This window comes from Manduca sexta, chromosome 5, assembly GCF_014839805.1.
Source record: "Manduca sexta isolate Smith_Timp_Sample1 chromosome 5, JHU_Msex_v1.0, whole genome shotgun sequence".
In the NCBI taxonomy this organism is placed as follows: Eukaryota; Metazoa; Arthropoda; class Insecta; order Lepidoptera; family Sphingidae; genus Manduca; species Manduca sexta.
In genome coordinates, this window is record NC_051119.1 from 7,901,325 (window position 1) to 7,926,832 (window position 25,508).

The 25,508-nt window shown below is 35.5% G+C and overlaps 1 protein-coding gene across 1 annotated transcript in view; it reads left to right on the forward strand.

Annotated features, from left to right (window-relative positions):
- LOC115444614 overlaps positions 1-23,998 on the forward strand; it is a 39,736-nt gene extending 15,738 nt beyond the window's left edge. The window contains exons 2-6 of the mRNA XM_030170453.2: positions 3,615-3,955; positions 12,529-12,668; positions 19,107-19,282; positions 21,131-21,320; positions 21,500-23,998. Of these exons, the coding sequence (XP_030026313.2) occupies positions 3,615-3,955; positions 12,529-12,668; positions 19,107-19,282; positions 21,131-21,320; positions 21,500-23,239 (2,587 nt within the window). The 3' untranslated portion in view covers positions 23,240-23,998. The remainder of the gene's footprint in view (positions 1-3,614; positions 3,956-12,528; positions 12,669-19,106; positions 19,283-21,130; positions 21,321-21,499) is intronic.
- Positions 23,999-25,508: the final 1,510 nt, after the last annotated feature.

Below are 25,508 nucleotides of genomic sequence, written 5' to 3' on the forward strand. Positions count from 1 at the left end.
TCCATATCTCTTGATTAGTGGCGATAGCCTAGTTGGTTGAGGAGCAGACTGCGGAGACGAATGTCCGCAGGTTCACATCCCAAGGGCACACACTTCCGATGTTTCTATAAAAAAATTATGTGTGTATTCTTTGTGAATTATCGCTTGCTTTAACGGTGAAGGAAAACATCGTGAGGAAACCTGCATACCTGAGAAATTCTTTATAGGAATTTCGAGGGTGTGTGCAGTCTACCAATCCGCACTAGGCCTGCGTGGTGGACTGAGGCCTGTGGACTAAGGCCTAATCCCTCTCAGTAGTAGAGGAGGCCCGTGCCCAACAGTGGGTCAGTATATAATACAGGGCTGATACTATTATTTAGTTGTATCTTTCCTGCGGAAAAACCACGGCGTAAACGCCGGTCCTTTTGGAAGGCTTGCGTGGGGACATCGATCCAACACGTAGAGGCCCCTTTAAGATACATTATTCTAGTTGGGGTTTATACACCTTGCGAGTACTCTCTCTGTCTGTACTTATGGAGGAAATACAGCCAAAGACAGTGCTTGCAAGATTTTTATTAATATTATTATTATATCTCTCGATTTGAAGTATAAAAATTAAATACAAAAATCAAAATTTATTTTGCTAGAACATGGCATAAATTATGATGTTAAATATATTACTTATGCACGATGTTTCACCGCTTCAACGGCATGGACAATTTTGTATAGGTACATACAATAAGAGTAGGTAGTAACAATTTTTTTTTTAAAGTTATTTATTTAGTTGGTATCTTTATATGTATAATTAGTCTATCGTGGTATTAAACATTGTTCAAAGTTCATATAATTTTGTCATTAAACAAACACTGATGTAATCCGTTTTGCGGGATAATTTTGTGTTTTTTTAAGATTAAAGTTATATCTCAGGAGTGCAGTTTATTACTGTCTGGTGGTATTGTAGCCAAGTGTATTATCAGATAGTTGGGTAAGACGGTCTTTAATAATGCTACATTAATGTTCACACATATATTAACATAAATATAGAAATCTTTGACAGGCCCATGTTCAGCAGTGGACATCCTGCGGCTGATGATGATGATGATGATGGTGATGATGATCATATATAAACATAACACTCTATAGCGTGGGTTCTTAACCTGGGTGTTTACCCCTGTTGGGGTAAATCAGCTATTTCACGGGGGTAACAAAAAATCTAATTATAGGCACGTATAATAAAAAAAGAATAACTGAGCTGACGTTAAAACTGTGAGGCTGTTGTGCAATTTATGATTAATAAAGCTATTTGTTTTTTATTACAGGCACATTTGGATATTGCGTTAATAAAGGAAACTAAATACCTATCTTTACCTCTGCTAATATTATGTCAAAAATGTTACAAGAGTAATGAATATTTTAACCCAAAAATTGCAGTCTTACTTTTAATTTTTTTTTATAATTTTGTACTTTAGTCTGAGTTTGATGTGTGCGTGGGTATCTTTCGGACTAGAAGTGTGATGTCGCCGCTGGGACGAATTCTCTTAAAGTAGTAGTAATGGCATTAGCGTGCCAAATTAAAATCATTTTGTGGAAATATTTATTTGTTCAAAACTTACACTTTTTTATTAGATTTATGGTTCGAGTATATTGTAAAGTGTTATTTTCAAAGAGAAAAGTATGTGGTTTCTTTTAGTAACGCAATATAAAATGCCTTTTATAATACTCGCTTTAATATCATTCAAACCGCCCAAAATGTAAGTAACTTGTCCTTAAAGACTATAGTGATTATAAGATTACCCAACTTGGGCATTCGATTCAAGACCTCCAGTTTTATGACCAATTTAAGTACCCTGATAATGCGAAATTGATACTATTATGTAAAGCTTACGAATGTTTTTTGTTCGAACGCGAATATCTCGGGAACTATTCATTCGATTTTGAAAAATATATTCACTAATAAATAGATATGTTATAGAGACTCAACTCCTGTAAGCCAGGATCAGCAGTAGCACGCATCACAAATTCGACCACTGAACTTCGTTGAGTCTCAGGGAACACTAATTCGTCTGAACCTGCAACGAAATAAATCAAAAGGAAAAGGAGAAGTTGGAAAAATATTTGTCCACTTCCCTCCACAGCAAAGCGGGAGACAAAACAATGAACTAAGGAGGCATTATAACCTCAAGTCTAGAGGCTGTTACAAATAGAAAAACCTGTCGTAAAGCACCACGGACTATAATTAAATGAAATGGTTTTATCCTATAAGCTCCAAATATGAGTTACATAACTTAGTTACGTTATCCTCAAATATTATAAGCTACTTTTATCACGGGATTTAATATGTCTGAAGTAATACGAGCGGAAGATAAGTGCAGTATTTTCCGACAATTACAAAAGATTTTGCAAATGTTATGGCATAAGATTATGATTATTTTTTACAACACTCACTAGAGGATAATAAACTTCTATTGCATTATAAATTGCAAGTCAGGGTATTAAAAGTATGCACAGAGAATACCTCTTTTAAAATAAATCTCAGATTAGTCGTTTACACAGAAGATATGTGTGGAATGTGGGAAATATCATCAGCCACAGGATATCCACTGTTAAGCATAATCTGCTCTACTTTTGGAAATTGCAGTCAGGAACTTATTATACTTTACTTTAATTTGTTCGTCACCTGAATATGATATTTACATATTACTAGTTTTTGCTGCGGCTTCGCCCGCGAATATGAATCGTTATATAATAACCAAATTACACAAAATCATTATAAATTGTAGCCTATGTTATTTTGATTATACATCAACAAATATTACTGTAAAGTTTCATCTAAATCCTTTCAGTAGTTTTTTCGTGAAAGAGGAATAGATACTTCCATACATCCATATATCCATCCTCACAAACTTTCGCATTTATAATATTAGTAGGATTTATACATATATAGTATAACACTATAACAGTTACAGTACTAGAGATGTTATACAAAGTAGGTATTAATTAACTTTAACAATTGGTTTCGAAATACGTGTGGGTCACTTCTATGAATTCCTTACTTAATACATGTTTGGAAAAACACTTGGACCTTCGATGGACGGTAATGTGTGGACTGTATCTACCACTCACTTGCACTCGCAATGCACTCGCAGCTCATTTCCCTGGGTACCCAGTACTGGTGAATGGCCATAGGAAGCTGGCTGCTGTTCAGGATTGCACCGTACTATCAATGGTCATCCTTCTTGGATTTGAGCTAATTTTGAATATAAGACACAGCGCACCAAACTATGTTATGTTCGAGTGCGTTACTTCAATTGGATAGGAAGTGCGTAATGCACGTTTTAGAGGGCAGCAATTGTCGCTGCTTAAGGTGCGATCGGATCTTGTGGCAGATGCAAATCCATTCATATTAGGAATATCTTAATCGCAGAATTGTGCTGGAATATTGCATTTAATGAAAGTATGGAACAATATAATTAATTAGATTCCGATCAAAAACGTTTATACGCTAACAATTAAACACAAAATATAATTTTGAGTCTCTAATGAGATTGTAGTCTTTGGTCCTTATAATATACACTATAGTCTACCATGATCACATCGAATTCTTCTAGTATACTTATCAGTTTCTATTGTTTCAGTTACTACGTGATAGAGATGCCAGAAGACCGTCTAGAAGACCAGGAAAGACCATTCAGTGTGTACTGGAACGTCCCGACGATGCAATGCAAGTCAAAGAAGATACCATTTCGAAACTTATATGAAAATTATGGCATTCTTCAAAATGCAAATGACAGTTTTCGAGGAGAGGAAATCTCGATCCTGTACGATCCTGGACTGTTCCCGGCGCTTCTGAAAAATGAGACCAGCGGGAAGTTTAAGTTTAGGAACGGAGGAGTCCCGCAGGAAGGGGATCTGGAACTCCATTTGGAGACATTTAAGAGCGTTTTGGAGCAGAGTATTCCAGATGCCAATTTCCGTGGTACGTATTCCTTGCATTGTATAACTAGAGTTTTTCGTATCCTGGGGTTAGGTACCACCGCCATGTCCATTTTGGACTTGGGTTTAAGGGGACTTAGGCTGTTTTAATAAATGAATCTCATCTTTGAGTAAGATCTGAAGTAGACATTTAATGTAAGTATAGAACTATTTAATGAACATAGCTTAAGTTTTCATTTGAGAACCTGTTCCCATCTGGGTAAAAATTTTAATAAAAATTTGTCGTATACCACAACGATACGAGTTTTATTTATTAAAGAACTTAAGATATCGTTGGGGATGTTGTCTGTCTCTGTTTATTAAATATTAGATAAACAGGTACCAACTAATAAAATACTTTTAGGTCATATTATATACTGATTTTATTAAATACCAGTCATCTTTGTTCATTATTAATTTTCTTGTGCCAAAATTTATTTTTTTATGTATGGATCTTTTATCTGAAATAAAGTTATTAATAAATAGCGAGGACCATAAGATGCTGACTTTAATTTGCCAGCGTCTCCGCTGATATCGATCTTCGGAGCGAAACTGACTTGCGTCTCTTAATAAGGCCTTCAATATTAATCAAATTCAATATTAATAATAATCTCTCAGGGTGATGAATACTTTCAAATAAAGCGAAAAAGTCACCACCTTAGTTCTTTATATTTTTATGTAATAATATTTACTTTATGTATTTATATATCTATACGTATATATATTTGAAATTTTTGAACATTTTAAATTTTCAACCTTTCTTTCATGCACCTACCGTGATTATCTCTGCACCACCCTAAGGTTGGCTGGTAGAGCATGCCTATGGCATTAAGTCCGTGTATACATTTGTATATGGAGTTGTAAATAAATAAATGTAAAATGTAAAACAATACAGTACTTTATGCTTAAAATGAATCACTGCCTCTGTGGCGTAGTTGTACTGGATGCGCGATACAGCAACGCTCTGTGGTTCTGGGTTCGAATCTCGGATCGGACAAAGTGATATTTGGGTTTTTCTTCTCAATATCAGTCTGAAATCTGGAATATGTGCTCGATATGGCGATAGGCTCGCCCACTATCACATCATGGGACGGAACACTTGGCGAAAAGTGGGTGCCCTGGTTGCGCCTCTGCATACCCCTTCGGAGATAAATGCGTGATGTGTGTTAAAATGAATCACAATTAAAGTATTACCAAACGTATTGGTATTTTCCTTGCAACGAGTTTCATGAATCATTCTTACGTAACGTGACCTACTAAAGGTCATATCAGATTACTGATCATATGTTACGCGTAATTATTTACTACTGTAATAACAATACTGGGTCAATTCATTTTCGTAATTTTTAGAGTACGCTATAGAATAGTTATTTTTTTTATACTTATAAAAGGTAGGTAAAAATTGTAAATTGCGTTCGCTTTAACGGTGAAGGAAAACATCGTGAGAAAATCTGCACATCTGAGAAGTTCTCTATAGAATTTCGAAGGTGTGTGAAGTCTACCAATCCGCACTAGGCCAGCGTGGTGGACTAAGGCCTAATCACTCTCAGTAGTAGAGGAGGCCCGTGCTCAGCAGTGGGCAAGTATATAATACAGGGCTGATATTATTATAATTTTTTTTACTGACTTTTCGGACATCTAACACCTCAGTCGGTCCCGTGACCATGAAGGCTGCATTCCTCGAAATGTCGGGAGAAAAATATAAAATAAAAAACCGCAATAAAATCTGAAAAATAGTTTTATTTCAATATTATATAGAAGTTAGAGTTATGAGAGTTGAATGATCTACATCGAGTATTATTATTCTATATGTATATCATTGTTGTCGCATTAATACTTAAGTCGTACTGTAGCATCCAGTTGAATGAAAGGTACCTTTGTTAGTCTTTATATATTTTTAAATTATTTATGTTTAAAATCGTGCCAGTATTAATTTTACATTTTATAGGACACGGTTGTAAAGTTATTACTGTATTTCGTAGTGAGTGTAAATTTTCGTATACTTTGTATAGTTAGACTAATTTAAATTAGCTTTGGCTAGAGTCTTTGTCAGCGCGAAAGAGTTTTTCTGGGATAAAAAGCTCTTCTCAGGGTCCTAAACTATAATTCTACCAAATTTCATTGAATTACGTTCTGTAATTTTTGAGTTTATCGCCTTCATACAGACATATGTGGAGGACTTTGTTTTGTAATATGAAAAATTGCGATATTAATTCGATGTTTGGCACATTTATAGACCATGTTCACGGATATAGGTTATTTTTTTTTTTATTTATTGTTTACACATAAATACAATAATTACTCAATAATAGCATCTATCAAACCCAAGAGGTTTATACTAGAGCTGATAAGAGTTTACAACAGTAACGATACATAACTATAGGTACTTAGTATAAGTATATATAAGTATTTCCTGTGAGAGTTAAGAATGTTTAACTTACAGTTCCGACTTCGAAGTAATAGTTTTTGGTCGTGTAGTCATTGGTTATATTGAGAAACTGGAAAGTTGTTAAAGAAACTCTTAAGTTGATAAATAATATATATGGGGTAGGTGTATGTTTAGCAGTGGGCATCCTAAGGCTGACGATCAAGATTAACTGTTAGTTTGAAGTTGTGTTGAAAACTTTTAAATAGCAAATTAAGTGATCAATATAAAGATTTTCAAAATAATACTACATAGTGCCTCGGTGGCGTAGTTATAATGTACACGTGGTTAGAGTACGGCCATTGCTTTGAGGATCCCGGGTTCGAATCCCGATGCGGGCTAAAAATAATTGTGACTGGGTCCATCTTAAAATTTACTTAATCGCAGCAGCCGGAAGTTGGCGGTGTGGCACCTCCTTACCATGGAAAGCACGTAAAGTCTTTAGTCCTGCATCTGATCTCTCTCCGGTCATGTCGGATTGCCGTCTCACCGGACTAAGCTAGTAAGGAAACAGAGAGTGCTCCTATGTATTGCGCACCCACTTGTGCACTATAATATCTCCTGCGTACCTGGCTGACCTCTGTTGAGACGAAATTTGCTGCTGTGACAGAAAATCATCTAGAAGGGATTCATTGTAAGCAACACTATTTAATTAAAAGAATAAAATTCCACGTAAACAACGGAAAAAAACAAACTCAGACTGATAGGGAACAATAGTTAACCGCTTGATAATTGTTGAATTTGCGGGTTTATTTATATTCGTCACGCTTGTATCTCGTAAGGGGTAGACAGATGTTTTATTTTTTTTACTTTGAATGACGAGACGAGCTTGCCGTTCGGTTGATGGTAAGCGGTTCGACCGTCCATAAATAGTAGAAACACCATCCAACACCTTGAAATAAAAAGTATTGTTTGTTATTCCACTGCGCTCGCCATCTTGAGACATGAGATGTGAAGTCGTATTATGTCTAGTAATTATACTGGCTACAATGTTTTTAAACCGGAATATAAGTGACTACACACTGCTGCTTGGTGGCAGAAATTGCGGTGGTACTTACCCAGGCGGACTCTCATATATGAGAGACCTACCACCAGTTCTAAAAGTTCTCTCAACTCGCTCAAAGTATTTTCATCACATTATATTATAGATCTCTCGTATTACGCATAAATATGATCATGATTAATTTGTATACGTTTTTAAGATTGTAGATCCCGTACAAAACGATTATTTCAATTTATTGTTGAATTGACTACCTTAAGGTGCTTTCCTCGTCAAAATGGCGTACTAATCGTACTTTTAGAAGCAATTTTTATAATGAAAATGCCATTACAATTGTTGATTCCATCTTGTGTCCGACGTTTGCAGCCTTTGTGATCACGGGGGAGACAGGGGAGTCCCCAAATATAAAAACCGCAATAAAATCCTAAAAATTAATATCTTGGTAGATTTTAATAAAAAAAAATATTCTTTTTTTTTGTTGGTAAATCTGCATATACCGGAATGGAACGCATTCTCAATGTCGATTTACCGAGGGAGGTACAGGTGAAATCAGTCTAAAATTAACATATACGGCAACATTGGATCATACAGCCTCACGACTATCCGCCTCTTGTAATAGTGAATCCCACCATAAACAAACAGTTGTATAAAAACTGTATCGACTGCCTTCCATCTCATTGATTAAAGCATCATACCGGAACAACGCCGCGTGGGCTGTTCACACATACAGCAATTAGAGCGTTGGCTCATTACAAGGTCATGCGGAATCTTTCATCCATTGTTTTGCTCGAAATGGTTGACCGTAGTTTTCAATGAAAGATCATAATCGCTCTTTTTGATGGCTCGTGATTAACCAATAAGAATTGACAACACTTCAAAATGTAAACTGTGCCTAAAACAAAAATAAGAAAGAGAAAAACAAAAAAAAAATGTTACTTTACTTCTTTTTTACTGCAATGCAAATGTCTACACCTTGAGCCGTATATGACGTCATTTGGTGCTTACTTAGTTTTACAATAACACAAAATTCAAAGTGAAAATCATGAATGAAAATATGGGAATTTTGAGAAAAGAAAAAATATGAGTTTGATAATTTTAGATCTAGTTTCAAATAATATAAACATTTGAGTATGTTGAAAAAATGAAATGTTGCCAATCGAGTGTTTTTGACATGGCAACTGATGACTTATTTTGATTGGTTCATTCGCAGATCGGGACAAAGATTAAAATTGTAATCGTTTATTCCAAACGGCTGTAGGAGGGTATTTAAATTTTATAAATGGATTGTCTATATCGTAGTGATGGAATGGGATACTTATAAATTGATTATTTGGAATATTATAAATGAGTAATTTATTTATGTTTGGCTGTTTAGCAATAGACTCAGCAACCGTTGAACAAAGCCGGTCATAGCGGACGTACGGGGCAACATAGTCGTGAAATAACGACCAAGCCCCTTAAATAAAGATAAAAAAAAACAAAAAACCCGCTGAACGGATTTGGATGAAATTTTCTACGCACATAGACCATGCCCTGAATTAACATTAGGCTAATCATTACATACATACGTTCGCCTTTTATCCCTTAAGGGGTAGGTAGAGGCGCAACTGGTGCACATAATTTCCACTGTTTGTATTCCGTCCCATGATGTTATGGGGCGCTGCCAAGAAAATTCCAAACACCGGGGTGACATATAATAAAAAAAACTGAGCAGAAAAACCCAATATCACTGCCCGACCCGGGAATCGAACCCAAGACCTAAGTACGTACACTGCTTGGTTTTTTTTACTATATAGTGTAAAAAAACATAGAAAAAAGTGCTGATTTTAAATATGTATGGAACTTAGTGTCGCAAAAAAATGTCTTACGTCAATTAGCTTTCAACCGTCGACATGTATCATACTATAAGTAGATAAAAAAATATATATCACCGAGCGTTGGAACTCGGCCGTTAGTTTCAGAACTCCGACTTGTTGATTAGTTTCGGAACTATTGATAAAACTTTATTAATTTACTAGCCTATGCATACAAGTATAAACGCTGTTAAAGTTTTACTAGCTTGGCATGGCTTGCGCGGTACAACGCCGCTCTGAAATCCGAGGTTTGAATCCCAGGTCAGGAAAAGTGATATTTAGTTCACTGCTGTATCAGCCTGGAATTTGAACCGAAATGGCTATAGTCTCGCTTCCTATCAGATCATGGGACGAAACATACGTAGTGAAGAATAGGTTCTGTAATTTACTTTCTGCCTACTCATAAGAAGTGATGTGTGTTTGAAGGAAATTTATAGGAGAGGCCTATGTCCAGCAGTTGACTTTATATGGCTGCTGATGATACATATATATTTACTAAACATACAAGCGATAATGAAAAAGATAAAATAAAGCAAATTAGTTAGTACATGGCTCAGTTAAGTTTCTACAATTAATTAACACAAAACAGGAAACTTATACAGAAGTGAAAGCCTGTAAGGTGCATTTTCCGAAAGCAGCATGTGTTTACATATTTTCACAAATTATCACACTTATTATATTAGCAGAATGTGAAAGTTTGTGAAACATATTTGGCTGTTATTTAGCGTTAAACCGCTAAATGGATTAGGACGAAATTTGGTACAGCGATAAAATATGTCCTGGATGGTCACATACTTTTTATGTTAGAAAATGTAAAAGTTCCAAACATTGCGAATATAATATATACTACTAGATATAATAACATTTAACATCTCATGTCTCAGGATGGCGAGCGCAGTGGAATACCAAACAATACTTTGTGATTCAAGGTGTTGGATTGTGTTTCTACTGTTTATGGGCGGTCGTATCGCTTACCATTAGGCGAACGGCAAGCTTATAAAAAAAACGTTTAGTAAAAATCACCATTACAAAGTGGCCATAAATATAGCAATTAATTAACCATGAAAACTTCTAAGCTAGATAGGAATGTAGTTATTCTAGCATCTTACTATCCTTGACCATATGCGGGTAAACTTGATCCACTATTTATTTATAAATGTTTAATAATGCTCGTGTTGGCATTTAGCAAGGTTGTGAGGTGAGACTGCTTGGTTTAGTGATTGTTTGAACTGATTGCGAAGTCCCGAGTTCTATTTCAGATCTGGAGACTTAGCTCCCTCTGGTCCATCACTAGAATTCCTGTAAGCTCGGTTCAGCTGGTGGTAGGATATATTTTATATCCGCCCGGATAATGAACACAGTACACAAGATGTTAAAACCCGCCATAGTGGCCTACCTTAGTGTGTTGCTTACTGGGATCAGTCCGTGTATATCCGGTTTCAACAGGCCGCCATAATTGTATCGACTGCTAAGGGATAATCACCACTCGTCAGTCGACGTTTTATTGCACCCCACTCCATTAACCATCAGGTGCAGTGGGATCAATTTGCCGCGCGCGATCGTATAAAAAAAGACACGTGGTAGATCCATGGCTAAGAAATTATTAGCTTTTTAAAATAATAAAGCGTTCTTGCCACGCGAATTAAAACCTTACACACATGCAAATTGACAACATTTCATTTTTTCAACATACCCAAATGTTTATATTTTATGAAACTAGATCTAAAATTATGAGACCTATATTTTTTCTTTTTTCGAAATTCAGATATTTTCATTCATGATTTTCACTTTGAATTTTGTTTTATTCTAAAACGACGTAAGCACCAAATGACGTCAAATATACGGCTCAAAACGCAATGACCTTTGCTTTGCAGTAAAAAAGAAGTGAAGTGACAGATTTTTTGTTTCTTTCTCTCTCTTTGAAAGTAGTAACAGTTGTGACGTATCTATTGTAATATTGACATTTGACCTTGACAAATGACGGTGTCTTAGTTTTTTAAAATAAATAGTAAGGTGGATCGAGGAACTATTTCATTCAACCGTATATGTGACGTCATCAAGCATTTTTCGGTTTTTAATTTTTTTTCTTCGAAATTAAGTATTAAAAAAATATTAAAAATTCGTAATCGAACTCAGAGTGGAAAAATTAAGAAACGGTTTTTTTTTGTTTTAGGCATGTTTACATTTTGTAATGTTGTCAATTGTGCTTCATAGCGAGGCGAAGGCCCTCGCGGCGCACGTAGCGAGCGCGCAGTAAACATGCCGATTGCAGCGGAACAAACCAGACTGATTTTGACGGCAACTCAAACCTACAATAGAGTTTCGCAATTACTACAACCAGAGACTTTTCAATCATCTATAAACCCATTAACAACTGGTGTAATTAGATTTAATGTAAATATTTAATCATACACCATCTGAAATTCGTTAAATTGTGTTTATTATTAAATACAAACCAGATGGCACTAATGCATTGATATTGTTTAATGTCTACATTGTTTGGACAATGCATAAACAATTGTAAATGTATTGCAGTTGTTTTTGTTTGTAGGAAATGTTTATAGCACCTACAATAAATATTTATGCAAAATTTTCATTTGGCTTTAATTAGTATAATGAGTGCTGGAAACCATAAGGTTCAATTCAGTTTAAACCTCCGCGCAAAGGGATTATTGCATTAGAGTCAAGAATAGCGGACACATTTTAAACGATTTTACTTGATTTGATTATCAATATGTTTTAGTTTATTTATTTAAAATTAAATTCATAATTTAGAATTATTGTGAAACGTAATATCGATAGCTGATTTTTACTGTTTTGTGATAAGTCTTCGGTCGTGTTGGATTGCCAGACTCTGGACTTTGAGAGTGATGGAACAGAGAGTGCACCTGTGTATTGCGCAACACTTATGCACTATAATATCTCCTACGTGGCTGATATCCGTTAAGATTGGCCGCCTTGGCCAAAATTCGGCTAGGAGAGATTCATTCACTGTTTTGCGTCGGGTTCTCAATACGACAATGGATAACGTCTGCGCAGCGTCTAATTGCTACGTCCTTTAAATTTTACGTTATATTCCGATTAAACTAACATTCAAACGGAAATTAAATTATGTGTTTATTTTTATATGAACATAAAATCTAACGATTTAAGAAAAGTCGTAGAAAAAACATTTTTATTTATATGTAGATAAAATAATATACAAACTCAAACATAGGATAATTCTCTTTTGTTAGTTATATTACTATATAACACAACGATTATAAAAACTTTTTATCTTTAAATTTAAATCATTCCAGGGGTCGGAATCATCGACTTTGAGTCTTGGCGTCCGATCTTCCGGCAGAACTTCGGAGTGTTGGTACCGTACAAGGACATATCAATTGAAATAGAGAAGAAGCTCCATTGGTGGTGGCCGAAGCAGTGGATACAGGCTGAAGTGAGTTGGACTTAACCGATAAGTACATATTAATAAAATGGTACAACAGCTCGCTTTACGAGAATCAATTCAAAGCAAATAAATTTATTTTGCACTAGCGACCAACCCCAGCTTCGCACGGGTGCAATGCTGACTATTTAATGGATGTTATTATTATACATATAAACCTTCCTCTTGAATCACTCTATCTATTAAAAAAAAACGCATCAAAATCCGTTGCGTAGTTTTAAAGATTTAAGCACACATAAATCCCAACTAGGCTATTGCCGCTCGGAGCGGCGATAGCCTAGTTGGGTGTGGAACGGTCTGCCAAGACGAATGTCCGCAGGTTCAAATCCCAAGAGCACACACCTCTGACTTTTCTAAAAAATTATGTGCGTTTTCTTTGTGAATTTATCGTTCGCTTTAACGGTGAAGGAAAACATTGTGAGGAAACCTGCACATCCGAGAAGTTCTCTATAGGAATTTCGAAGGTGTGTGAAGTCTACCAACCCGCACTAGGCCAGCGTGGTGGACTAAGGCCTAATCCCTCTCAGTAGCAGAGGAGGCCCGTGCTCAGCAGTGGGCAAGTATATAATACAGGGCTGATATTATTAAGCACACATAGGGACAGAGAAAGCGACTTTGTTTTATAGTATGTAGTGATAAAACAGGTATAAATTATGATGTTAAATATCTTACATGTGCAACATGTTTCACCGTTTCAACGGTATGCAAACATTTTATATACGTACTTATAATTAGAGAACGTAGTTACGAAAATTACCTCTTATTAATAATAAAAAAAAAACTTTGTTTGTTTTTACAGTTGTTATTAGAAAACTATGCTGTTGTAGTTTTATAACCGTCTCCGATGATATACTTATTTATATTAGATAGATTATAAACTTAAAGGAACAGTAGGCATATATCTTCTCTTTTAGAGGTATTTATTGAAGTCGAAAGTTTTTAAATTTTCACATGTTATTTATATTTTGTTGATATAACTTAAATGTTCACGGTATTCTCGACACGTTAATGAACATATTATTGACATGAAATTTTTAATTCGGTCAAGTTTTGGAATAATAATACTAGATGATGGTTCATGTTGTGTCGCGACTATTATGTTTGATTCCAGTGTTGGGATTATTATTTTTTTTATTTCGATTCGACAAATATAGACCTAACCTGGATATAGTTAGTGGTGGTAGGTCTCTCATATGTGCGAGTCCGCCTGGGTAGGTACCACTGCAATGTCTATTTCTGCCGCTAAGCAGCAACGTGTACTCACTGTTGTGTTCCGGTTCGAAGGACATAATGAGACATAACATCTCATGTCTCTGGATGGCGAGCGCAGTGGAATACCAAACAATACTTTGTAAGTCGAGGTGTTGGATGGTGTTTCTACTGTTTATGGGCGGTCGTATCGTTTACCAACAAGCGCACGGTAAGCTCGTCTCGTCATTTAAAGCAATAAAAAAAAAAATAGTTTCATATTTTATAAATTTACGCATTCAAGAAGAAATGACGTAACAAATTCCAATTAAGGAATGCACTTAAGTACCCTCCACAAATGACTAATTATAGTGATTTCTGCGTATTGCATGGACGGACGCATTTCATAATATATACTTACAAGCAGTAAGTTAATTTGTTCGCGCGTCGCATAAAAACGGCTGAACTGATTTAGATGCGGGTTTATTATGTAGGCGAAATTTTAGAGAGCATTTAAGTTAACAAACAAAAAATTATACAAGAAGTAATATCAGTATATTTACATGGATAGACTCTGGTACAGTTAGTAGGTAATGAATTAAGTGAAACAGATTGCCAATTAACAATTATAAATTTGTAAGTAATCCTTAAGAAGAATTACCAAATTTTTTTTTCATAGCGGGGTTCCCAAAGTAATTTTTACTAGTTTGCTGCCTCATACAGAAATGAACATGTCCCCCTGCTCTTTAATGCAAGAAAGAGGAAGACAAGGAGATCACCAAGTATCCTAACTAATATGAAAGTGAGTTTGTTACGTCTCCTCGCTTTAACTACTCAAACCGATGATCATGAATTTTTGCACAACGTTGTCAGGGGTACAGAAAGACATATGGTATCTTTCATCCAGAAAAAGCACTGTTGCCGAGAAATAGAAATACTTTGACACTCGCTGAGCTTCAGCACTCGGTGTCATGAAATGCGTGCTACTGCTGATTCTGGTTTACAGAAGTTGTAGTGGTGGATGAGAGGCTAGGAAAGTGTCTGAAGATACAAATAGATTGAAAAAATCTACATTAATGCCCCTCTTTTCGACTGTCACGCCTCCTTGTCGCTCTCTTTAAAAAACAATGTTCTAGAGGGTTCTATATTAAAGTTCGCAACCAAATTTAGGGTAAACACAGCAGGGACACATACAAAAATCAGTCAGTCATTGCCATTGAATTGACAGTAACGGGCCACATCTATACTATTATATAAAGCTGAAGAGTTTGTTTGTTTGTTTGTTTGAACGCGCTAATCTCAGGAACTACCGGTCCAAACTGAAAAATTCTTTTTGCGTTGGATAGCCCTTTGTTCGTGGAGTGCTATAGGCTATATATCATCACGCTATACCCAATAGGAGCGGAGCAGTAATGGCTGATCTCAGGAACTACCGGTCCAAACTGAAAAATTATTTTTGCGTTGGATAGCCCTTTGTTAGTGGAGTGCTATAAGCTATATATCATCACGCTATACCTAATAGGAGCGGAGCAGTAATGGCTCATCTCAGGAACTACCGATTCGAACTGAAAAATTCTTTTTGTGTTGAATAGCCCTTTGTTCGTGGAGTGCTCTAAGTTATATATCATCACGCTATGACCTCTAGGAGCGGCAGTAATGAAACATGTTGCAAAACGGGGACAATTTATTAGTTTTGAGAGCTTCCGTTGCGTGCACTGCGTAAACGGTTAAAGTTATGCAACAATGATGTATGACGGGATTGTTCCTCTTAAAAGTTCTAAAAATATATTATAAAACAAAGTCCCCGCTGCATCTGTCTGCCTGAACGTGTTGAACTCAAAAACTACCCAACGTATTAAGATAAAATTTGGTATGGAGACAGTTTGAGACCCCGGGAAGAACATAGGGTCCCGGGAAACTACTACTTTCATAACGGAAAACTTTAGCCTGAAAAACTTTATAACGCGGGCGGAGCCGCGGGAAAAGCTAGTTTTATATAAATATATTCGTTGCGCAACCAGTGCCCTAAATACTTGCCCATCAAACGCTGCTGTGGGATCGCTTTTAATTGTTATATCTATAGTCTTAGGAAGACAGCAGCAGATTTTTTAAAGTCTTTCGCGACAAATTTAGCCATGGAACTTATAGAAGAAAACAGATGAACACCAAAGAAAAATAGAAGTAAAAGAGAAAATTGACTCAATAACGAAACAGTTTTGAGGATTCGTAGTCAGTTTTTATCAAGCAATTAATTTCTTTTTTATATTTTCTTTTCTTTTTTCTTAGCTTGCCTTTCGCCTAATGGTAAGCAATACGGCCAATAAACAGTAAAAATACCACCAAAACCTTGAATTATGAAGTATTGTTTGCTATTACACTGCGCTCGCCATCCTGAGACATGAGATGTTAACTCTTATTATGTCCAGTAGTTACACTGGCTACAATATACTTCAAACCGGAACACAACGAGTGAGTACATATTGCTGCCTGGCGGCAAAAATAAACATTGCAGTGATACCTAACCAGGCGGACTCTCACATATGAAAGACCTACCACTAGTGTAATGAGTAATGAAAAAAAACTCACATACTAACATTATATTAGTAGGGAATACTTAGAAAGTAAGATAGGATTCCTGTTACTCTCATCTCAGATCTGTTGACAATTCTAAACAATCTTTAATTACATTGTAAACGTTTGAGCAGTCCCTTTATTGAGCGCGCTGTCCTAATTAAAAAGTGAGATAACATGCGTTTACTGTCCGTTATTGCAACATTTGTTGTACAAGAACTTTGTTACATACATATACATATCGGTTAAAAGGCTAACTGACATGCGACAATTTTTTCGAAAAACTTTAACTAGTTTAAAATACGTAGAAAAACGTGCTGATTTTTAATATGTTTGAAACTTATATTTACGCGAATGTTAGACATTACAATTAAACTAATTTTCGGATTCTATCGCGGTTTTTTATATAAATTAGTTTTCTCCCGACGTTTTGAAGACTTTGCAGCGTTCATGGTCACGGGGGGTCACATGGAATCCGAAAAGTAGTTTAATTTTAATGTATGAAATTAGTCTCCCAAAAAATAACAATTAGACTTTCACCCGTAGATATACATATATTCGGTTTATATACTTTGCCTTTATTCTTTCAGTCTTACTTAAAAACTTGTTTCATCGTTAAGAGGTGATTAAGAATTGCTTAAATGGCTGTTAAAAACATTACCGTTTTCCTAGTTTAAGCCTTATTAAGAGGCACGAGGGGTTTTGACTTACAGCTGATCGAGTTAATTTGCGTTTTAACTAAGCATAGCTTTGCGATTTTTTTATAAGTAAGACTGTTTATGTTTGGAAGACAGCGTATAGCCAACCCGACATGATCAAAGACTAAATGTATGAATTTATAGTAGTGATTAACGGGAATTAATATGAGACCGCCTCTAGGACGTTGTTGTAATTCGGTACGACTACAGTGCTGAGGTCTCGGGTTTGATCCTCGGGTCGGACAAAGTAATGTTGGGTTTTTGTACTCAGTACCAGTCTGTAGTCTGGAATTTGTGCCCGATATGGCGATATCCTCTATCGCATCATGGGATGGAATACGTATGGTGAAAGTGAGTACACCAGTTGCACCTCTGCTTACCCTTTGGGAAAAGTGTGATTGTGTGTGAATTATAATCGATTTTTTACAGTCTTCCTATTAAAGTATATACATTTTTTGGAAACCGGAATGAATCCTTTACCTTAGCCTATCTAGTAAAAAAATAATCTTCCATACTATTATATAAAGCTGAAGAGTTTGTTTGTTTGAACGCGCTAATCTCAGGAACTACTGATTCAAACTGAAAAATTGTTTTACTGTTGGATAGCCCTTTGTTCGTGGAACGCTATAGATTATATATCATAATCAATATTAACGCATATTCCTGTGCTTTAACAGATAAGTCTTGGATACTTAGTTGGTATCGAAAATTTCTAGAAACTTTCTATTCTACGATTTCAAAAACAAAAACATGATTTGTGAAGAACAATTTTGATCCATTTGGGATGTTGAACTCACGGTCCTCGTTTCAAAGACTCATCCTCCATTGCGTCACACATACGTCATATTTATATGAAAACATTAGTTATTTCATGCTAATTGTTATTAACTACAGAAGCACCGCAAAACTGATATGATTCACTTGTTTACTACAATATTATTGTTTGTGTTTATGAATTAATTGTGGTTAGGCGAAATTCCCGCATAGGCTATTTTAATTGACCAATGCGTAAAATAAATATGATATTCTTAACGTTCGTCATTAGCATACATAGTGGCGAATGGTCCATATAACTTGATTTATGCCGACTTCCCTTCATTTTATTTTACTGGTGGTAGGTCTTATATGTGAGAGTCCGTCTGGGTTTGTAAAACCGCAATGACTATTTCTGCCGCCAAGCAGCAGTGTGTAGTCACTGTTGTGTTAGGTTTGAAGGATATTGTAGCCAGTGTAACTCGACATAATAAGACTTAACATAACTTAGGATGCCGAGCGCGGTGGAATACTAAATAATACTTTGTAATTCAAGGTGTTGGATGGTGTTTCTACTGTTTAAAGGCAGTCGTATCGCTTACCTTCAGGTGAAAAGCAAACTCGTCTCGTCATTCAAAGCAATAAAAAAACGTAGTATTTTTGTAGAATCTAATTATCATTAGAATGATTTGCAGATTTATGCATATTAGGACCTATATGTTGTGTTGGGTTCTCTTTTGGAAAATCTCACTTTCCGCCACGGATACACAGCAGTTTGTGTTGTCGAGATTAGTGCAAGTATAATAGAGTAAACGCGCGCACACGCCTTACAAAAAAAAAAAACGGAATTAGAATTGGAATAAAAATTCTAAAAGATACTGTCTTGGTAGGTGTTGCATGCGCGGTATGGCTACTGATTTGAAGCCCGGGTTCGAATCTAGTGTCGGGCAATGATAATGGGTTTTCTACTCGGCATCAGCCCGGGGTTTGGAATGCGTATCCGATATGGCGATAGGCTCGCCCCTTATCATATCTTGGGGCGGAACATATAAAGCAAAATGTGATTGCCCTGGGTTCCCCTGTCCCTCCCCCTTTCAGGGATAAAGGCGTGATATGTGTTTGTTTCTTGGTAAAGAGCAAAGCAAGAAACAATTGCATACTCATTGGTACTAATTTTAGATGACTTCAGACTATTAAGAGAATAAATGGTATTTTCCAGGCGAAACAACGTTTTGAGGATGCTGCGCGCGCATTCATGCAGACCACTGTCTCTATCGCCAAGCAGATGCGGCCCAACGCCCTATGGGGATACTACGGCTTCCCCTACTGTTTCAACATGGCGAATAACAAGATGAAAGAATCATGCGCAAATAAAGTCCCTGAAGAGAATGACCGGTAAAGAAACCTTACATGAGTTCCTGAATTGTCAGTACTGTATTATAATTATGATCATGTTGCATACTATATTGTATAAAAAGGTGTTACAGTAAATTATAATTGTATGTGCCGTCTCGCTGTTGGGAACAGGCTTCCTTTACCATATCGAACCGCGTTTTAGGGACTAGACTGTTGTACGCGCTTACACGAGATCCTCGCGCGAAGACTTAAGACTTTAAGCTGACGACTTTTTTATAAGTCACCACTCTGTTAACCAATAAAGCATTTATTTTGCTTTTATCCGGGGCCTTGAGCTGGCTAAGGTCTTCGCTAAACAGCCGAGTAATGACGAACGGTCCATATAATTCAATTCCTACCGGCTTCTCTTGATGTAGAATTTTTGTGGACTTTAAGAATCATTAAAATGATTTGCAGACCGCATTTATGAATATTAGTACCTATATGTTACGTCGGGTTTTCTTTCAAAAAACTTCACCAGACGCCACTGCAGCTGAGAATATAATTTTTCCTCCAACCAGCCTCTAAGCTGAGATAATAGAAAAAATATGCTAAGACTTAGCATAACAATATCTTGTAGGCAGGAAAATATGCATCAGTAACTGATAAGTGCGTGATGCCGTGCCTCAATATATTACGCAGTACATATTGTTATTCAGAATTTGTCACGACAATTCACAATTACAAATATGCATTTTATGCAAATTTATCTTACGCATTGTTTACGCTGTAAATAATGGAAATATTTGTTTACTATAAAATTATTTTACGGAACAATGAGCATAATTATAATATGGAAGCGTTATAACTTGACGTCCAATCGTAGATTTAGTGGTGGCTGGTTTCTCATATGTGAGAGTTCGTCTGGGTAGGTACCACCACAATGTTTTTTCTGCGGCCAAGCAATAGTATAGTCCCTATTTTGTTCCGGTTTGAAGAACATTGTAGCCAATGTAACTACTAGACTGGAGGTTAGATGGTATTTCTATTGTATATGGGCGATTGTATCGCTTACCATCAGGCGAATGGCAAGCTTGTCGTGTCATTCAAAGCAATAAAAAATAAAAAAAATAAACATGCTCGCCAGTGGCAATTTATACAAAAATATGACGTAAACATCATGACTACCTACAAAAGTTTATAACACTACCCAGAATTTATACTAGAAGAAGATTCTGTAAATATAGAGTGGCACTGTGCTCGTCACTTAGAAGTTATATGTTAAGGTCCGTGTTCAGAAACGTTACTTAAATATAAGGCGCAATGCGTTTATAATAAGTTTATTTCTTGCTGCTTACGGCATGACAGCCTTCGCAGTACGCAGAAATAGGGCCGCTGTGATTGGCTAATATTGAGACACAACTCTACTTTAGTTGGCTGTCAGATAAATAAAGCTGAACGAAGCCAAAGAAAACTATGACATTGCCGACACTATGAGTACAGGCGTATTGTATTTGTTTGTATCTTAATATTGTTTGTAAATACGGGTATTAGTCTTCTAATGCCCAATAATTATACTAGTTACTATCTCCTTCAAACCTGAACACGATAATGTCCAAAACTTGGCAGAAACAGAATATATAGCGAAGGTAACATTCCAGCCGGTTTCTAGCTTACGAAAGATCATCTATTAGACAAACTAAAGACAATATGGGTATAAACGTGCTAATCCCGCGATGCGACTCTCTTACGTTTGATATTATGGGGTTTTTATATCATCTATACGGTTATATCAATCCAGGTGGATATGAGTAACCTACCACTAGCAACATCTAATGAATCGATTCTTTATACTGAGCATCACATATAGTGAAGTCGCTTTGTATATATAATCTTTTGTATTTCCAGTGCACACTGGTTGTGGTCGGAGAGTACTGCTCTCTATCCTTCAGTATACAGCTCGCGGGACCTCACCTCCTCCCAACTGGCAGGCCTCATACGTGGGAGGGTGAAGGAAGCTGATAGGATCAAATACAAGAACACTCCAGTGCTCCCTTACTTCTGGTTTCGGTACAGAGATGGAGGATATTTCAGTGAGGTTTGTATTTTCATTTAATAAGAGTGATTGCAGAAAACCTAATGATAACCAGGGTTTTCTCACTGCTTCAAAAGTCTATATTTTCTGTCTGCGATTATATTCGGTTAAGCTATAAAAATTTATACATTTAAATACTCTATGATGCACTTGTATTTATCACTTTCGTTATACTTTTCTAGGAGGACCTGAAAACAGCCTTAGACACTTTGTATAAATCAAATGCGTCAGGCTTCATCATATGGGGAAGTTCGAATGATGTAAATACGGTGAGCAAATGTAAGAAACTGAAAGATTATTTAGACAACACCTTAGGCCCTGCTATTGCAGCGTACACCAAACCATCGACGAAGATAAGAGACGAAATGCCACCAATATCAGTCGAAAGGATAACAACGAAAAGACCAGATTTTCAAACGAATATCACAGATCCAGAGTTCGATTGGGTTCCACCAGAAAATTACACGCAAGATATTGAAAATTACGTTGTTGAGGAAATCAAAAGAAAAGGTTCACAATACGACAAAATCAACCAAACTGTACCAAATATTAATGACAGTATACTTATGGAGATCATTTTCAATTCTTTAATGGAGGAGCATAATATGACTAAAAACGAAAAGAAAGGTCTACCGTTTATTGATATTACAACTGATAAACAAAGTTATTACAGAGATACTAGTCAATCCGTAGATATAGATGGTATAGTTCAAAATAATAAAGATACAAATATAATGTTGAGTACAGAATTACCTACAGAATTATTAAATATTAGTCATACAGAAACGATAAATTCTAGTCCAGAAAATTTAGTCACAAAATTCGTTCAAAGCAATCAAAATGTTCAAGACATTGATTTAACTAAAGCTTCTACAGATTTTCCTTCAAATCTAGAAACATCACAAATAACTAGTTCAGAATTTTTGACATTAAAATTACAAAACCATCATGTGACCACAGGTATATCAACAGAAACGGCAGAATCTATTGATCTCAAAGATGATACAAAGAGTTTAAGCACAGAGTATATGACACCAAACGATTATTCAAAAACTATAAAACTAATAGCGAACCCATCGTCTACAGAATTTACACAATATGATAAAAAATACACGTCAACAACATCTAGCACAGAATTTTCCACTACAGAATTACAAAACAAATCACCCACATTGTCTACTGAAAGCATATCTAAAGATCCTGTAAAAAAATTCAAAGAATACTCAGAAGAGTATGATTCTCTCAGTAACGAAGATTTAGTTGCTAAGTTTGTTACTAAAGGTATTACTAATACAGAAATCTCAACTACTGAATCTGTTCATAGTTCTGAAGAAACGTTAGATAAAATGTTTAGCGGAGAATATTTAATCACCAAATTACATCAGAATAATCAAAATGACGTATTCGACTCTACTACAGAAAGTGCTTCTGATATAAGTCAAGAGAATCAGAAAGCGAAAGAAACGTTTACATTAGATTATTTAAATAATAAACAAATAGGGATGTCAGAAACAACTACTTCAGGGAATTTAAGAACTTCAGATTCTACAGAAACAGAATTAGAAAATTTGTATCTGGAGAGTCAAAAACAAATTGACAAACTAGAATCAATGGGAACATCTGATGCTGATGTAACGCAATCCATAGATGATGAATACACAAATGTTAATACAGACATAGAATTCAAATCTGAAATTAATAATATCAACATAAATGATACAGAAAATACACAATTCTTTAACCAAGATACATTCCTGGACAATCTAGAAAGTTCTGACGACGCAATCAGTATTAGCAATTCATCATATAATGTCGATAATAAGATTGAAGCTGCAGAAAGTATTGATTTCGATACCAAAGAAGCATCGGAAGCAACTGCTTCTACGACAGAACTAGACCAGGTTAATGTCTATGTACTTTAAGGTATATGTTTTTTCTTTTGCTTTATTAATACAACCGAAGTTGTACCAGGCAAACAGTTCGCAGTGAAGGTCACTTCTTTATTATTATGACGCTGGAATTTACTTCGTTGGTTAGTTGATACTTCACACACTTGTAGGTATGGGCGCCTTTATTATGAATAAGCTATTGCTCGTGCCTACGCTCACGTTAAAAGTTTTTCGTGATTTCAGTCCCACTTTATAATTTCTTTTGATAAAATGTAGTCTACATTTTAAGTTACACCTCTAAGCAATATAGGTAAAATTCGCATTCAATTATACGCAGAAGTTTTTAGATGATGCGAGTACAAACAGACAGATAAAAAACCTAAAACTGTTGAAATAGCTTCTGTTGCTCTAATATATACCCCTATATTATTTTTTCTTCAATATCTATAGGTACAGGCATCGGCCTGTGACAATTTTATATTATGAATTAATAATAATATTAAACGAATGGAAACAGCGATATCAAAACTAATGACAACAAAGTGTCTGCTTTGCACTTAACAAGATGTGTAAATTCTTTTAAAAGGGTTAAATATTTAACGTCTTTATTGCCTTGCGAACTCTTTGCCTGATACTTCTAAGGTTTTACTGTCGCATTTCTGCAACGTGATATCATTTTGTTGAGGATAATTCTATCAATATAATAATAAAGCTTAGGTCATTATACCTGCCGCCTTCAATGACCAACAGATTTTGTATGCCTCACGATGGCGTCGCCTTACTGAGAAGAATTAAAAAAACCCTTTTTAATGTGTACGTTAGAATTGAATAGTGATACTGACTCCAGTGAAATTATGTCTGTCTATAGTCTGTACTCCACTGCTTGCAGCACCTGGTGGCTTTAAACATGGTATTTTGCTCCCAATTAATGAAAATGTTTTTAGTCAATAATAATATTTACAATATCAGCCCTGTATTATATACAGTCCCATTGCTGGGCAAAAGTCTCCTCTACTGAGAGGGATTAGGTCTTAGTCTACCACGCTGGTCTAGTGCGGATTGGTAGACTTCATACACCCTCAAAATTCCTATAGAGAAATTATTAAGTATGCAGGTAGCAAGCAATAATTCACAAAAAAACATACATGATTTTAGAAATGTCAGAGGTGTGTGCCCTTGGGATTTGAAACTGCGAATGTTCATATCGGCACTCCGTAAATAATAACACTTCTACCATACAATTTAAAAACTTATTAACAAGATGATTCACAACAAAATCTTTATCTTGGTTCTTGCATCTAATTCCTAACCTCTCAAGATATTAAACAGTGCAACTAAGAAATAACTATCATAACATTTCCGTCTAAAATAGAACACGAATGAAATTGACAAACTAAAAGTGAATAATAATATCTTATCCCTTCTTTGTTATTTCAAATAATATTACAATATCAGCCCTGTATGTTATTCTAACCTACTGCTGGGCATGGACCTTCTGAACTATGCTGAGGATTTAGACCCGAGTCTACCACTCTGACCTAGTGTGGATTGGCAGACTTTCCATTAGTTTTAATGAATGAATTATCCCAAACACTCCATTGCCTGTTAACGTATCTATGTCATAACTTTGTGTAAATAACACCAAATCTTTACATATTTTTCTAATTTTCTGTGTGTATATATTTTGTGTAAAAATTATAAATTTATTTATTAAATTATGATATTTTAAAGCAATATATTGCAAATTATTAAGAGAAATACGGAACATTAAATTCTTAATACTTTATGAATGAAAATAAACTCAATCATAATAAAGATAAGTACAGTAAATAAACTATATATATGTTCTTTTGGATCCTTTATTGAGTTTAATCTTTTGTGAGAATTCTTATTGACGAATAAGTAATCAATCTTCATATTTGCGGAAACCTTAAGCAATTACTATGAAAAAGAAATTGTTACAAAAATATATGTTTTTTTTCATAATCAACACAATGTCGGTCACAAATTCCAAACTCCAAATAATTTGCAAGCTTTTTGACGTCATCTGTCTTTGTTTCTTGGATTCTAATCTTCTGTCTCTGTCCTTTCTGTGTGTGTATGTATATAACTATCTCTTTTAGGTGGCTGGTGCTGGGACTCGAGTGAGCGTGCCGTTCAGAAATTATATTTGCGTGTTTTATTTTTATTCTGCGGTCAAGTGTCTATGTGCCGTTATAGGGATGTGCTAGGATTATATAGATTGTCGATGTATCGATAGATTTAACAATTAATTAGTTCTGTAGTACGTTTACAGGTATTA